The 15,204-nt window shown below is 36.5% G+C and overlaps 2 protein-coding genes across 2 annotated transcripts; one reads left to right on the top strand and one right to left on the bottom strand.

The window, feature by feature from the left end:
* Positions 1–537: 537 nt before the first annotated feature.
* On the bottom strand, positions 538–2,824 carry LOC126633035 (uncharacterized). Its single transcript, XM_050303582.1, has 7 exons — positions 2,548–2,824; positions 2,400–2,453; positions 2,177–2,308; positions 1,857–1,965; positions 1,704–1,745; positions 1,560–1,616; positions 538–1,346 (listed from the first exon to the last, which is right to left on the bottom strand). The coding sequence occupies exons 1-7, from the start codon at positions 2,691–2,693 to the stop codon at positions 741–743; spliced, it is 1,146 nt and encodes a 381-aa protein (XP_050159539.1). The 5' UTR covers positions 2,694–2,824; the 3' UTR covers positions 538–740.
* An 8,989-nt stretch (positions 2,825–11,813) lies between these two features.
* LOC126633044 (mannose-P-dolichol utilization defect 1 protein homolog 2-like) lies at positions 11,814–14,928 on the top strand. The gene is made up of 8 exons (XM_050303592.1): positions 11,814–12,072; positions 12,846–12,999; positions 13,334–13,406; positions 13,519–13,585; positions 13,771–13,830; positions 14,044–14,104; positions 14,192–14,233; positions 14,541–14,928. The coding sequence occupies exons 1-8, from the start codon at positions 11,926–11,928 to the stop codon at positions 14,648–14,650; spliced, it is 714 nt and encodes a 237-aa protein (XP_050159549.1). The 5' UTR covers positions 11,814–11,925; the 3' UTR covers positions 14,651–14,928.
* The last annotated feature ends 276 nt before the right edge of the window (positions 14,929–15,204 follow it).

Here is a 15,204-nt window from a genome sequence, read left to right as displayed (position 1 = left end):
ACCATTTGTCTAAACGATATGTCAAATGACTTAAACACAGCCACATAAATAGTATCTTAACTTGCTTTCTTAGAATCATATTTACTCTATAACATACTACTCTTAGTTCGGTGATATTTTTCTTAATGTTGAAAGAGATTTCAAGTACACATCCACCTCCGACCAATAAGATGAAGAAAAATTGGGAGATTGAGGGTTTGGGACCATTTATTTTGCCGGGAGGTAGATACCATATGTCTCATGCAACATCTTTGATCCAACCCTACAACAATCTCTGGTCAGTTTCGGTCCTCATTGGGTTTTGGGGACCATGGAAACATGGAAGACCACTCCCCCAAAGGGATAGGGATAGACCACATTACTCTAACCCTACCACCAATCCTCAATGAGTGCACATGTAGTAGAATTAGGAGGAGATGGTGCCACATGATCATCAGGAGTTATAAGCACCAATAATTTGAACCCTAATTTTGTATTTGATTTGCATTTGGTCTCCCTAATGATTGAAAATTGGACCCAAATCAGGAGACAATTAAATATTCTCTTATGTTGCAGACATTATTATTTCATGAAAGAGTGATTACATATATATTGCTCTATGACAATAGCTTGACAAATCAATAAAATTAAGTTACATACGTGGATTAAGCCAGTTGGTCAAGACAATTTGTCCACCTACTTAGGCTTAAGTTGTAATAAAACTGAGCTGCAGCTTCGTAATAAATTAAGTTTATAACTCTCTACGTCCGAAGTCTCTTGTTTTCGTACCGGTCCGAATCTAAGTCTACCCCTCCTCCATTTTCCAAACCCAAATTAGGGTTTATGGAACTGTGCTTTTCTTCATGAGCTACATCTAAATGACAGGATGACTCTATTTTCATAATGCCACCATTAACCTTCTGCATCTGATCTGCACAATTGTTCCTGTTGTTGCTCATAAGCATGTCATGGGCTTCAGCAGCATTATACGATGGAATATTAACCGAAGGCAGCTTCGATAGGAGAGCTCCAAGGCTGCAAGAAATAGAGGGCAGAAGAGGAGCAATTGGCCAAGGTGGTGATCCTGCTAATCCATTTTGTGGTGTGTTCCAGCCTAAGTTTATGGACTTGATTTGGGAATCATCAGGAACTTCACTGAACAATCTTTTCACACCGGTCAGTTGGTGCTTTTCGTAGACTGATAAAGCTGTTAGATCTTGAGTTCCAATCATCTGAGGATTTGGTTTGAAGATGTAGGGATGTTGGATTGGTAGGTACGGTCTTTGCATGGCAAAAACCCCTGGTATGCTCTGAAGGTAGCTGAATTTCCTCTGTATACTGATCACCAAATTGAGATCCTCCAATACCTGAAAATCCCAATGAGTCAATCGATTGATGCTTCACCGAAGGCTAGTAATTTTAACACTTCTTTTGGTCACCCACGCTCACTTCTTAGTTCTTATATGAGTGCAGATAAAATTGTGAAATATTCAACTTGGAGTGCAGATGGCTAAAGATGGGGTTAAAATTGCTAATCTTGCTGAAATTTGAAGGAAAAATGAGGGAAGACAGACACAAACCTTGTCGAATGAACCAAGTTGAATTATGCCTTCTCTAACAGAAATGATGGCAATTGTCTGCAAAATTTCGATATAACAAGCCAGTGAATCGTGTTACTAACATTTTATTTCTGTTTCTATAATACTGAGATTTAGAAAGTGAACCTGTATGCCTGATTGGAATTGAAACTCCCATGCCCTTGGTTGCTGCATGTGAGAATGAATAAAGGGAAATTAAGGATTTAAATGAAGAAAAAAATAAAATTCATGCTTGCATTTTTACTTTTGTAAGACGAATAACGTAATGAATTGGCTTACCGGTTCAGTGGATGCATTCCAAGAGGAAATGAAGTTAGGATCACCTTCATTTGCGGTATCTCTGAAAATCCATCTGTGACTATTATCTGCTGCAACTTTCCCAAGCAATCTGCAGCCAACTCAATGCAAATTAATTTGGAATTACCTTCTTGCCAACAAAAATATTAGAAGGAAGATGCTTTTTCCGACAATGTGATACTTTGAACTAATTTAATCTTTGTGGAGGGAAATTCAAACTCGGATGCAAAGGACAGTTAGGACGGGCACACTGCACAACTAACTGGCTTAACCAACATCACCAATAGAAAGTAAATTCTCACCCTTCTCCATAATTATATACTTCATGTGACATTTTGAAGAAGATGTCAGCTCCAAACCTCCCCTTAATGTACCCACTTCCTGCTTGCTCACATTCATAGAAATCACAGAACCCATCTTCCCAAACAAGAATCCTGCAACCAAAAATTCACTTAAAAACTCGAAAACCATTGAAATCAGAAACATGGGTTTTGTTTTGTCACAGTTCCTTGTTAATCACTTTACCAGTTCCTTCTGTTTCCCTTGGATCGATCAAGAGCACTCCCTCCATAATCCCACCTGAAAAAACCAAAGCAATGTGACTTGTTTCGTGAAAGTAGCTTTTCATGTGTAGTGTGCTATATATTCTGTTTACATAGTAAAATTTTCTTACTTTGGAGGAGGATAGTTCCGAGGCAAGATTCTCCAGAAGACAGCATAAACCCACTTGGAGGAATTGGAAGAAGAATCTGAACATGAACAGAGGCTCCTCAGCGTGTGCTGCAAGAGACAATTAAGCATGGGAAGTCCACTTTCCATTGCCACACACAGAAACAGAAACACAGAGAGAGAGAGAGAGAGAGAGAGAGAGAGAGAGAGAGAGAGAGAGGGATGGGATTTTAGAGTGAAGTTAAGCTTGAGTGTGCTGTTGTTTCCATCACAATTAATAGGAAAAGAGGAAACTTGGGAACAAACAACCAATGTCCGCTGGCTGTGTTGGGACTTAGGAGTGAGGCTCCAACCAAACCCACCGCGTAGAGGACCACAGGGATCCTTGGAGTTTGTTTCACAGTGGGACCTGGATATTTACAACTCAGAAAGGAGCAGTTAAGAAGAGTGTCCTACAAAAGAGAAATAGACAATACAGATATACAGTCGGAGAGAGCTAAAACCCAAGAACCTCCCGACTAACTTGCGCTGTGAATCAGTTATTATGCTATCATGTACGAAATACCAATAATTTTCTGTGCGAGCTTGAAATTTTATTGGGGGTTTTAACAAAAAATCTGCGGTATTGTTCACTTTAACGAAAAACCACATTTGTACACTAAAAAGTCAAACATAATACTATTCACTTTACCCTTTATTTTGTCATTATTGTTAAAACTCAAAGCTTTCAAACCATTTTCATTAATTTTCAAATTTTTTATAAGCTACCTAATTTTTTGCTATTAGGATTAATTTGATTAACTAACATTCAACATTAGCATTATTATTGGCACCTGGGCTATAGCTCATGGTAGCCTTGTATGTAGCTTCACCATTGTACTTGTGCATGGTTAAAGAACAGAAGTTCATCGGCATTGTCAACAATACATCAATAACACATCAGTACATATCAAAAGTCCATTATTTAATAAGGAATACGAATAGTCGGACTATATAAAATACCATTTCAGAATTTTCGGGAAAATCTTAATCAAACTCCCATCATGAATCAAAACATAAGTAATAAAAAAAAAACCCAACCAGGTGTAGGCTAATTAGGAAGGTGCAAGGTTCAAAAAAATGTTAGGAGCTAGTCGGGCAACGGATTGGTGCCTAGCGCCTAGGCAGTTAGGAGGGGTCTAGGCGGGCGCCTAGGCTACCTAAGCGGATTTAGGTAAATTTTTTGTATATCTTGTAAATAATTGCATATTGACACTTACAAAAAATTATACTTGTATGTAATTCATGGATAAGATAATAAAAGAATGATAAAATGCAAAAAGAGTATCCAACAAGTCCAAAATTTAAAAACACATTAGGCATATATGTCATATAACCATAGTGAGGAGTATTGTAGGATGACACATATACAACAAGTTCACAATTTAAAACCACATAAAATGCAAAATAGGAGGAAAATAAGGAAATATAGTAATGTAAGAATACTTGCAAATTTACAAAGCTAGGCATCAAACTCTTCTTCACCATATCCCTCCATGACTCTCTCCGTGTCAGACTCAAACTCAACTTCTGTTTTGTTTGTGAAATTAGGGTAAGAGTTGCAGGGCACGACACTTAGACTTAGATAGGATTTTTTTTTAATTTCAAAAAAATAAAAAAATAAAGATCACCTAGCCGCCTAGCACTGCCTAGCCTACTTAGGGCCGCCTCAAGCCCAACCGATTTACAAGAAAATGCCTCGGGTCACGACCATAGCCCAGCACCTAGGCCCTTTTTTAGAACAATGGGAAGCTTACAACAGCAATCCTTGATTTGTCCTGAACGCTGAGCAGTGTTTAACAGCTCACCTTGCCTTAATGGTTTTGTCTATTGTTTTTTGCAGTGGTCCTCAAATCCCTACTGGTTTCCACTTTCATCAAATAAATGGCACCAAACTTTGTCCTTCTAATGGCCCCTCGTCTGCAACGGCGATACGCATGCATGTTTAATCAGCTCTAAACGTTTTTTTTTTTTAACTTGAGTCTTCGTTTGGGGGTTGGATAAGTTGTAGGATTGGATTACCAATCCAAAAATAATCTCACCCTAATCCTATCATGTGCATTTACATAGGATTATTTATCCTGTGAAAACTTGAGATGCTTCAATTTCACCACTCTAATTTGTGCTTGAGACCTTAGACACGAAATCCAAACCCAGTACTCTGAGACTCAAGAGAACAGACCCAGTGATCACAGCACCCTAAATCCATACTGAAGAAAATCAAACTCGAAATAGTATATTTCAACTAATCCAAACTCCTTTGTCTTGTGTATATCACTAAACACAACACTGGATTAGTGCTCCTCCAATCTCAATCACTAAACATGATATGTGTCATGATCGCCCTTACTGTAGACGTAAATCTGGACCACCTGCCAACTTGGGTACACAGAGCATGTACACCATGGGTTGCCTGTTCGTGATGGGACTTGCAAGAAATTAGCATTTGGTCAGTATTTATCAATTGGAGTTGAGATCTTCTCCAAATCTATGTGCTGACAGATTCGAAAATTTGGGCCATTCAAGAAAGAATGATAGATCTAGGCCGTTAAGGGCTTGATTTTGTGTAAAGTGGGTCGGTATGATGGGCTAACGAAGGCCTGAGATTTAAATTGTGTGGTCCAAACTTTCTAGTTCGTCGACTTTGAACACAGTATTTACATAATCTCTGGAAAGTTTTTTTTTGTTTTGTTTTTACTTTTAACCTTCATCATGTTATTCAAGGTCAAAATTATAGCAGAAGGTCCAGCAACACTGCTAGACTAGACGAAGTGAAGTCAAGTGAATGGCTACATTGTGGAATGGCCCAATGTGTCGACTCCAATGAAAAATCCTTCAACTTTCCCAACAACTTATTTGTAACTCGCACTACCTAATTTTTGACAATCCACATTTGTGACTTTCCAATTCACCCATCCTCCCCAGAAAATGATGGATCAGAAAACAACCAAGCATTTATATACCACAGAGAAATGGAAAAAAAAATTCGAAGTGTCAGTTCGTATTCAAGTGGGTACTTATGTGTTATAAGATAAGTTTAGAATACGAAAAATATATATTATTTTCTTCACTTGTATTATGACATTTAAAGTATCACTTTAATACTTGGTACTTAAAAATATCTCTCATAGAAATTGATGGTCTAAAAAGGCATGCACATTCATGAGAAATAAGGAGAAAACACAATTCGTGGAAAAAAATAAAAGATGAAACGTATGATAATCACTATTCTAAAAATCATTGCCTAGGCGTTAGGCGGATGGTCACTGCCCTGATTAATGCATGGACGTTTGAAAATTAAGAAATGACACTTAGACCTGCTGAGGCGCCCGCCTAGACTTCCTAGGCACTCGCCTAGCTCGCCCAGACCCGTCTAGATTACGACTCACTTAGACAGAAAATAGATAACTTTCATTTTGCATTTTATTTTTTTCCATAAATTGTAAGAGACTCGTTGAATACTTACACAAACAGACATCATATGCTTATTCCTCATGTTTTCATTATCTTCCAATACTTCATAATATATATGTCATTCTATTTTGTAGTTTATGATGTAATTATTGATTTTAAGTATAAAGAAACAAGTATTTACACGAAATATAATATATTTATTTAAATACACATAGTTCGTCCAGCCGTCTAGATGTTAGGTTCTAACCCACCGCCGATTAGCATCTAAGGTCTTTTAGAACCTTGATGATAAATTCTTGTTGTATGCAAGTTTCGAAGCCCTAACGAGACAATTAAACTTACGAACCCACAGAAAATTAAACTTAAGTTGGGATGGCATCACATGACACCTGCCAGCCATAATGATTAGGAAAAGAAACTTTGATATGTTTTACACTAAACTAGGATTTTATTTGTATGTTAAAATCTCGGAGTTGGGTCACTCAGAATTATAGTGTAGTAATATTCTTCTTTACCTGTAAGTGAGAGGTTTTAAGTTCAATTCTCACCAAAAGTAAATTTAAATTACATTATTACTAGCTCATTATGAGACTAAACTCACTCAATCTTCTTTGGTGTAAATAATATATTTTGTTAAAAAAAAAACAACTCGAATTTGGAGTTTTCTATTTTAACCAACACCTTTCGTTTGAGTTAATTTTTTTTTCTTTTTTTTTTAATAAAAAGGGAGGTCAATTGGTGGCCTCAAACAACATTAGAGATTAAAAACCTTAGGAATATATGTCAAAATTATTAAAAGGGACACTTTGGATGCGGTCCCTAGTTATCAATATCCTTTGATTGAAACCTTGTTAGTTTTTAGTTTTTTATTGAGGTCCCTGATATTAATGTAATAATGTAAGTTACTATATTTTTTTAATTAAAAATTAAAAATTGAAATTTGTAATTGTTTATATTAATGAGATTTTAAATAAAACCCATAATTATGGGATTAAAAATAATAAAATATAAATTATTCTCTCTATATATTGTGTGTGTGTACATATATGTATGGGTACATTAACCAAAATTAACAAAAAAAGTTATTGTACCAAAACATGGATACATTCTCAAATCAACGAAAAAGAATGTACCCATATAAGTTTAAACATGGATTAAAAAATTTGAATGGATTTTATATTAAAAAAGGGTACATTTTACATATAGCAAATTGATATATTTGAGAATGGGTACATTTAAGATTAAAAAAATTGAAAAATTATATGAATGGGTACATTTAAGATTAAAAAATTGAGAATCTTTTTATATATAAAAAAAAAACTAATAGGTACAAACTTAATTTAATTTAATTTTTTATTATTTTGGAAATGTTTGAATTGAAAATTAATTTGAAGTTTAATAGAGGTGTAAGTATTAAACCCTAAATTAATTACTAATTTTTATATTAAAAAAATTATATAATAAACATGTAAATTCATTATCACATTAATGCTAGGGACTTGAATCAAAATTTGAGAACTAATAAGGTGTTAGTCAATGAACAGTAAAAACTAGGGACCAGATACTAATTTTTCCTTATTAAAATTACAAAATAAAAGGTTATACACATGTATCAATTTATGATTTGTCTATAATGAGAATGAGCCAAGTATTTTGTGCTACAATATGAGCCTTCTCAATGGAGCCACTAGTTTTGTGTTTCAGGGACCCACCTGCATCCAATTGTATGTTTGCCTCTTAGTAACGTGATTAGTTTCCAAGTGTCGTTTTTCTTTAGAGCCTTTATTTCTTAACCTAACCCAATATATCCTAATCGGATTCTCTTATACTAACAGAATGACAAGCTTGAAAGGTTATTATTGTAATTGTATGATCGTCTAACTTAGCTCAAATTTTCGTCTAAAATATCGTTGTACCTACCAAAGGCAGCCTTGAGACTTTGGGGGTCCTAGGCTATCACAGCCCATCCCGAGTTTTTCATATCGGGAGTGTGAAATGACGGAAATACCCTTGACGTCACTAAGGTGTGCGTGTGACATGTTTTAGATATTTCATATTTTTCCTAAACTATTGGAAATATTATTTAAGTTGGATAAAAATATTGAAAGGTTGGATTGTTTGTTTGGTTAGGGATTTAGAAAATGGAGGGTGTGGATTGATTTTGGACATCAAAACCCTCTCTCTCTCTCATTCCTGTAGCCTCTCTCTCTCTCCTCCATCCCGACTCTCTCTCACACACCCATACGTACGGACACACCCAAAACCTCCCAAATCTCGGTGGATCGAGGCAACCAAGGTATGCATCTTCATCCTTGAGTCATTTTAAGTCAATTGGTACTAGTTTTAGGAAGTGAAACCCTCGGAATCACGTGAAACCCGAACCTCCATTTTTGGTCACTGTTCATGCAAACGTCAAATGTTGATTTTCAGGGAATTCTAAGCTTGTAGTGAGCTTAGTGAGGTCCCAAGGAGGCTCGGAGTACTTCGTTTGAAGGATTTGGACGTCGGGATCACGTGGTTCAACTTTGGCCGATTTTCTTGGAAATTTTCCGGTGAGATTTCTTGATTTTTAGAGCCTTAGACTAGTCTATCTTGATTCTACATGTTTGGGGCTTCAATTTGGTATAAAATACGAAGAAAATGGTTGAAAAACGAAGAAGAACGAAGCATTCAAAGTTTGGCCGGAAACCGGCCGCCGGAAAAACCAGTCCGGCGAGCCGAGGTTGAAGATGATGCGCGTGGGGGCGCGTGGCAAGCCAAACAATTTTTCTAAAAATTTCTCGACGTCCGTGACGTCGAGTAGGTCAATGTGGTATATTCATATACCCAAATTGAGCATCGTATGAGAAGTTATTTCGAATGATTGGTTATGTGTTTAAAATTAACGTTTTTATAGTTGTTTCGCATATAGGTGACACCTATCCCGAGGACAAGCACATCCAGGGATGCCACGGGGGTTACGACCCCTCGACTTATCAGTGAGTGGGCAGTTTTGATTTCGTATTACCTATATACAACTGTTTTTCCCAGAAAATACGTTTATGTGAAAATTATGAATTTATTTGCCATGCATGCAATTGTTGAGATATTTAGTTTGATAATTGATGCATATATATGTGAATTGACGCGGTGGACGCACAGGTGAGATTTATTATTATTCAGCTGAGTTATTCTATATGAATTGCATTGAAAGCTCATAAGCTGCACCTAGGTGTTAGTGCTTATATTGTTATTCACCACACCGCACGCTCGTCTTGGATCCAAGTAGGTGGATGTCGTACAGACCATGTGAGGGTTCCGACATGCTAGTCGTACAGATCACTAGATGTGATTCCGACTAGTGGGTGACCTTAGTTATGCGCGCTGATGATTGATGAGAGAAGCACTAGAGCGTATTTATACACCTGTCATCGTACAGACTACTATATGTAGTTCCGAGTGACGTGCAGAGTTGGACCGTACAGGTCACCGAGGTGACTCCGGTTGGATTAGATGTTGAGCTTTAGAATCAGCCGTACAAGACTATTGTAGGGTCTCCGGTTGATGTATTATTTCACCTGATTGATATTGATGCATTCTGATTATATTTTGGGCATGGCATATCATTTCTGAGATGTTATGATGATGGATATGTGCTGAGTTATGATGTTGCGTATATATATGTTTATATACTATTTTATGGGAAAGTATACAGGTTTTTGCGGTGAGGGGTTAGAAATGTTTTAAATGAACTGTTTTGGAAAACTCTTTGGTTTTACTGACCCACTCATTTTGTTTTGCGCCCCTCCAGGTTCTAGTTAGCGGTTGGTGACTCTCGAGGTCTTATTCTGGCTTTCTGACAGACTCTTGACATGTAGGACTCACCTGAGGGCGATGTACTTTTATTTTAGTCCTACTTGACTGCACTTAAACCTATGCTCTGAATTTATGTGTTTATCTTAACCCGTCCTGTTATTCTAATAGGTTGTTCTGCTAGAGTTGGTTTGAATTTCTTCTTATGAATGTTACTGTTTTGCTTCCGTGTCGCACTTATGGTTACATCACGCTCACGTGACGGCCAGCATGCCTGGATCCTTCGGATCGGGGTGTGTCATAGGCGGCCTTTCAAAGCGGGGCCCTAGATTTATTTGATCTCTGATCCTTTGTACATTGATCTGTATAAAAAAAATCGCTAAATACATGAAAAAGTCTATTTCTACATCAAATATGATTAAAAATTAATATCAAAAGAAGGATGGTATACAAGAATTACTTAAATAATACACATTTTGCGTTTTCAGACGCAAATGTACTAATTAAGTTTAGGATAAATTGGATTTTACCACCTCAGGTTTGAGGTCTATTGTAATCGCATACAACATCTTCAAAACATTTCACTTTTATATCTCAAGTACTATTTTATTTCAATATAATACATTCATTACATTTTCCATCCATTGATCCGTTAAGAACTGACGTGGGCCACTTCCCCCGCAACCCCCCATCCCAGTTTTGTCCTATATCTTTCAAGCTAAAGCTGGGCACCAAGCTAGTGACCTTAGAACGAAACCAGGAACTATGGAGCTCTGTATGGGCGTCGTCAATGGTGTCTCCATGTTTGTCGTCAGCATAAACCCATCACCCCCTTCATGATCTCTTCTTTCCCCAAGAAACCCCATTTCTCTTCATCCCTTCACTTCCCTCCGACCCCCCTCCTCTTTTTCCCGGCAATTCCAATATCTCCAACCGCACCATTCCCTCGCACGGCGTTCCGGCTTCTCCTTCTTCTTCGACGACTGTCAGCGACGATAAAGATCAGCTTCCGACGGACATAATTGTCACAGAGAACCGAGAACCCAATTCTAGAGTAAAATCTTCTTAATTGCCAATTTTTCTAATTTTGATTTTAATCTTGCGGAGGCAGGTGAGGTGGGGTGAGGTGGGTTTTTGGATGGAGGAGAGGGATGTGGTCGGGGGATGGGTTTCTGGGTTTTCAGTTTTTAATTTTATTTTTTAATTGAGTAAATTATTAAAATATTTTTAATGTATAAAAAATTATTTTTTTGTCACGTGATACAAATTTAGTAGCCATGTCAGCTCTTAACGGATAAATTGATGGAAAATGCAACGAATATAGTATATTGAAATAAAATAGTACTTGAGGTATGAAAGTGAAATGTTTTGAAGATGTTGTATGGGGTTGCAATAGACGTCAAATCTGAGGTGGTAAAGTGTAATTTACTCTTAAGTTTACATAATCTAATTTTCAACCAATTTTTTTTAATTGCCTATGATTTTAATTTTTAATATTTTTATGAATTTGGATTGTAGAAATATATATATATATATATATATATATATATATATATTTATTTATTTAAAAAATAAGGAAGTGTTATTGGCACTTCAAAAATTTTATTCTACATTTCTCACAAATGCATTTTTCTTTTCTAATATAGAAAACTTATAATGTAAAATAAGTTTTTATGAATGCTAATAACAATTCCCTAAAAAGTATTGGGTGTCTAGGCAAGTGCCTAATTCGGCTACCCTCAAAACCGACCTTGGTACCAACTGAAAAGAATTTGTTAATATTTTACTTTCAATATGTTTTGCGTCTGTAATAGTTAGTTATTAAAAAAAAGAAAAATTGATAACATCAAACCTGCATTAAGATCAATAAACATAATTGTTTTCCAATATCAAATCAATGTGAACTTTTTTTATATAGAACTTTGTAAAAACTAATTGTAAATTGAATAAAATGCAATTACCAAAATTGAGATTTTGAGAAAAATCATAAAATGGTTGGCGTACGCGCGTCGGTAAAAATACTGAAAGCACCTAAAAGTCATAACGTAACTGGGCTCTCAGTCTTCGACATATACGAAGTTCGTGTCTTGGAGGAGTAAAAAAAACAGCAAAGGATCTCCATTGATTTGACGCAGCGATGAAGGTCCTAGGAATCGATTTCAGCTGCGCCTTGGGGGCCCTCGGCGACGGCCACTTCCCCGACAAAGATTGCTTGCTGCCCCTTATTTCCAAGCTCCTCGGCTACGCCATCGTCGCCGCTTCCACCACCGTCAAACTCCCTCAGGCACGTTCTTTCTCCTCCCTTTGCTTTTCGCCTATCATCGTTAATTACTTAAAGCAATCACCTTTTGTTTTCGTTTCACAATCTCTGTTGAAATTGTTGTATTTTATAAGAACAGAAGGCAGATCTCTGATATGGGCACCATCGATTGATGGGTTAAAAAAGGATTTTATGGTCTCAATTAGTGTTTGTTTAGTTATTTTTTTGGTAAAGATTTGAAATTGTTGGATTTTGAACTAAAACCCAAGTCCCTTTTCCCAGAAAATTATCTAAATATTTGAGTTTTCTAGCTTTTTTGCCTTTTTTTGCTGACCCATTAAGTCACTAGGCTTTGTGTTTTATGTTCAATCACTCAATTCGTTGTTAAATTTCGACAGTTTAAACTCGATACCAGTTGTTTAATGCCCGCAGATCCTTGAAGTTTTATTGATAAAGTGTTATGGAATCCGAACTGTTGGAAGGAATAGAATTTTTTCTTTCTCTTTCAATTCAAAGTCATTGTTAAATTGCCACTCCTCGAAACCGGTAGTTTAATTCCCGCATATCCTTCAAATTCGATTATTGACGATTTATGGGATCTAAACTGTTGGAAGGAACAGAATCTTCCTCTTTATGTTTAAGTTTAAAAATGATTATGAATTTCTTGCTAATTAAATAATTATGTGCCATCGCCGTATTGTGTCCTCGTGTTTAAAAGCTTTGCACCGTGTTATGTAGTCTTTTGAATTTATTTTTGACTTTGTACACGGTATGGTGCTTTTGTTCTTTGATTGCAGATAATAAAAATTTTGCAAAATGGAAGTGTCAGAGGTCTTAGTATTATCTCTTTTGAGCTTGAAGTAGTTGGTTACACCATTGCTCTGGCGTATTGCCTTCATAAAGGGCTGCCGTTCTCAGCTTATGGGGAATTGGCCTTTCTTTTGATCCAAGGTATGTCAAAGGCTTCTTGTACTTTTCTGTCAATAAACGTATACCAGGGGATTGCTTCATAGAGATATGAGAGTGAAAGTAGTACAGAAGCATGATTTTGACGGTATAGTTAGTTTTATCAGATTAGCCATATGTGATTGAACTTTTAGTTTTGTGGCAAACAAAGAGTTGTGGTTTGTTGATTATACCTTTATGATGATTTTGACACGTATAGATCTAAACTCTTGGTAAATTTGTTGGGCATTTTGACTTCAATTTTATGGCATTAGGATGAACTAATTTATAGCACTCACGCAGGATCTAACACAATTTGTTTTATGTTTCTCTTTTACAGCTCTCATATTGATTGCCATTATCTATTATTACTCCCGACCTATGAGTACCAGAACAATGATCACGGCATTACTGTATCCTTTCTTGAGAATCAGTTCAGCCTTCGCTTTTTTTTTTCTCCTAATCTCTCACTCTGTGTAAGGGAGAAATGTGGTCAACTTCTTCCTTAATATGATGGTTTTCCAGATATTGTGCTGTAGCACCAACCATACTAGCTGGCCAGATTGATCCTGTTCTCTTTGAGGCTCTATATGTAAGTAGCCGATTTCAAAGGCGCCCTGGCCTATAAACTGTTGGGATGACAAGCACTTTTCCTTCCTTCCCTTGCCTTGTATTCATTTCCGTACTCAGCTTTTTTTGTGCGTAAATGTAATCTTTTCTCTTATCTATATGGTTCTTTATGCATAGATGTACTGATGTGGAAACAATCTGATACAGGCATCCCAGCATGCAATCTTTCTCGGTGCCAAGATCCCACAGATATGGGCGAACTTCTCTGTAAGTCAGATTTAATTTAGACGTTAGTCTAGTACTCTTTGTTGATGTGAGCATGGATGGTTTGACTGCTTGCCCGAAGTTGTAATTCTGAGTTTGCACGATCTCTGGCATGGCAACCAGTTTATTCTCCTACTATATCCATATTCAGTTCTTTCGGTAATCTCAACCTGTTTTAGCTATTTTTCTGATGCTACTTAACAATTTCTTGCGCAGAATAAAAGTACAGGGCAGCTGAGCTTCTTAACGAACTTAATGAATTTTGCAGGTTCCATGGGTATGTTAGACATATTAGTAGGGCTATAGGCGTAGAATATAACTGATATATTGGCAGACTCACAGAGTTCTTAACGTTCTTTTGCAGTGAGAGTTTTCACCAGCATCCAAGAACAAGCACCCAAAAGTGGTATCCTTTTTTCATATCTGTCAGATAAGTTGTGTTTTTATTGAAATATAATTCAGCAAAAAAATTATTATTGTTTTCATAGTCTTAGTCTGTGTAGAAGTAGCAAGTTCTCATGTTCGCGCATCTTGATTGGGTTCCCTCAGGACCTAGTTACCGCTAGTTTCTTTCTCGTTCCCCTGAAATGACCGACAAAATTGAGCTCCCCGTCAAAGATGATCATGACTAGTGTTTGTTTGCATCACCAAAAATAGACACTAAATGTGCACATATGTATTCGTTCATTTGCTTCTCCTTAATCGTCTACTAGTTCTGTTGGGCTCTGTGATTGGCATCGCAACGAATTTCACCCTCCTGAGTCAGATACTGATGTACCAAAAGCAAAAGCCGCGTGCTGGGAAGGGAAAGAAAACGGAGTAGAAAACTGAACCCGAGATATGGGTAGGTTTGCTTCGGTTAAAGATACCAACAGTTCCAGCAAGGAAGTCAGCGAAACACTGCAATTGTGCTCAAGGAAGGAAATGAGCAATCATCGTCCAATTCGTAATATATATTTTTACAGGGTGTTAGCCATTAGTTTGTAGAAAGGAGACGACGTTATCCATCAAACTGTTAGTATTCTTTTTTTTTCTTTTTCTTTATGCAAAACTTTGAGATTAACATGAAATTATGGCAGATTCTCCTTTTCTTTTTTACAATGCTTTTTAGCTAAAATTGTCCCTGAGATTTGTGTAATTGTTATCTGAAATTTGAAATCAATATAATTGGTCTTGTCTACCATCAATCACATTGGTTTTTCTGTGAAAATTTTCCATTAAATAAGAATAAAATGACCAAAATGTTCTTGCTTTTTGACAAATCATTTTGACTCACTGTTTATTAAATTGAGGATATATTTGTTATTTTGGTTTTTATTTAACATAATTTTGCACGGAATGACTAAAATGATTAAGGTGGACAATTTTAAAAATCAT

The sequence above is a fragment of the Malus sylvestris genome, chromosome 8 (assembly GCF_916048215.2).
Source record: "Malus sylvestris chromosome 8, drMalSylv7.2, whole genome shotgun sequence".
In the NCBI taxonomy this organism is placed as follows: Eukaryota; Viridiplantae; Streptophyta; class Magnoliopsida; order Rosales; family Rosaceae; genus Malus; species Malus sylvestris.
The sequence above is the reverse complement of the archived record's forward strand: the minus strand, read 5'-3'. Positions and strand labels throughout refer to the sequence as shown.

What these genes read in the sequence shown, in the direction of transcription:
- LOC126633035 (XM_050303582.1), bottom strand. Translation starts at nt 2,693, where the DNA reads ATGGAAAGTGGACTTCCCATGCTTAATTGTCTCTTGCAGCACACGCTG. An exon ending in AAGGGAAACAGAAGGAACTG is followed by an intron (nt 2,309 to 2,399) that starts GTAAAGTGATTA and finishes TTTTGGTTGCAG; the next exon opens with GATTCTTGTTTGGGAAGATG. An exon ending in AATTCCAATCAGGCATACAG is followed by an intron (nt 1,617 to 1,703) that starts GTTCACTTTCTA and finishes GAAATTTTGCAG; the next exon opens with ACAATTGCCATCATTTCTGT.
- LOC126633044 (XM_050303592.1), top strand. Translation starts at nt 11,926, where the DNA reads ATGAAGGTCCTAGGAATCGATTTCAGCTGCGCCTTGGGGGCCCTCGGC. An exon ending in CCACCGTCAAACTCCCTCAG is followed by an intron (nt 12,073 to 12,845) that starts GCACGTTCTTTC and finishes CTTTGATTGCAG; the next exon opens with ATAATAAAAATTTTGCAAAA. An exon ending in GGCCTTTCTTTTGATCCAAG is followed by an intron (nt 13,000 to 13,333) that starts GTATGTCAAAGG and finishes TCTCTTTTACAG; the next exon opens with CTCTCATATTGATTGCCATT.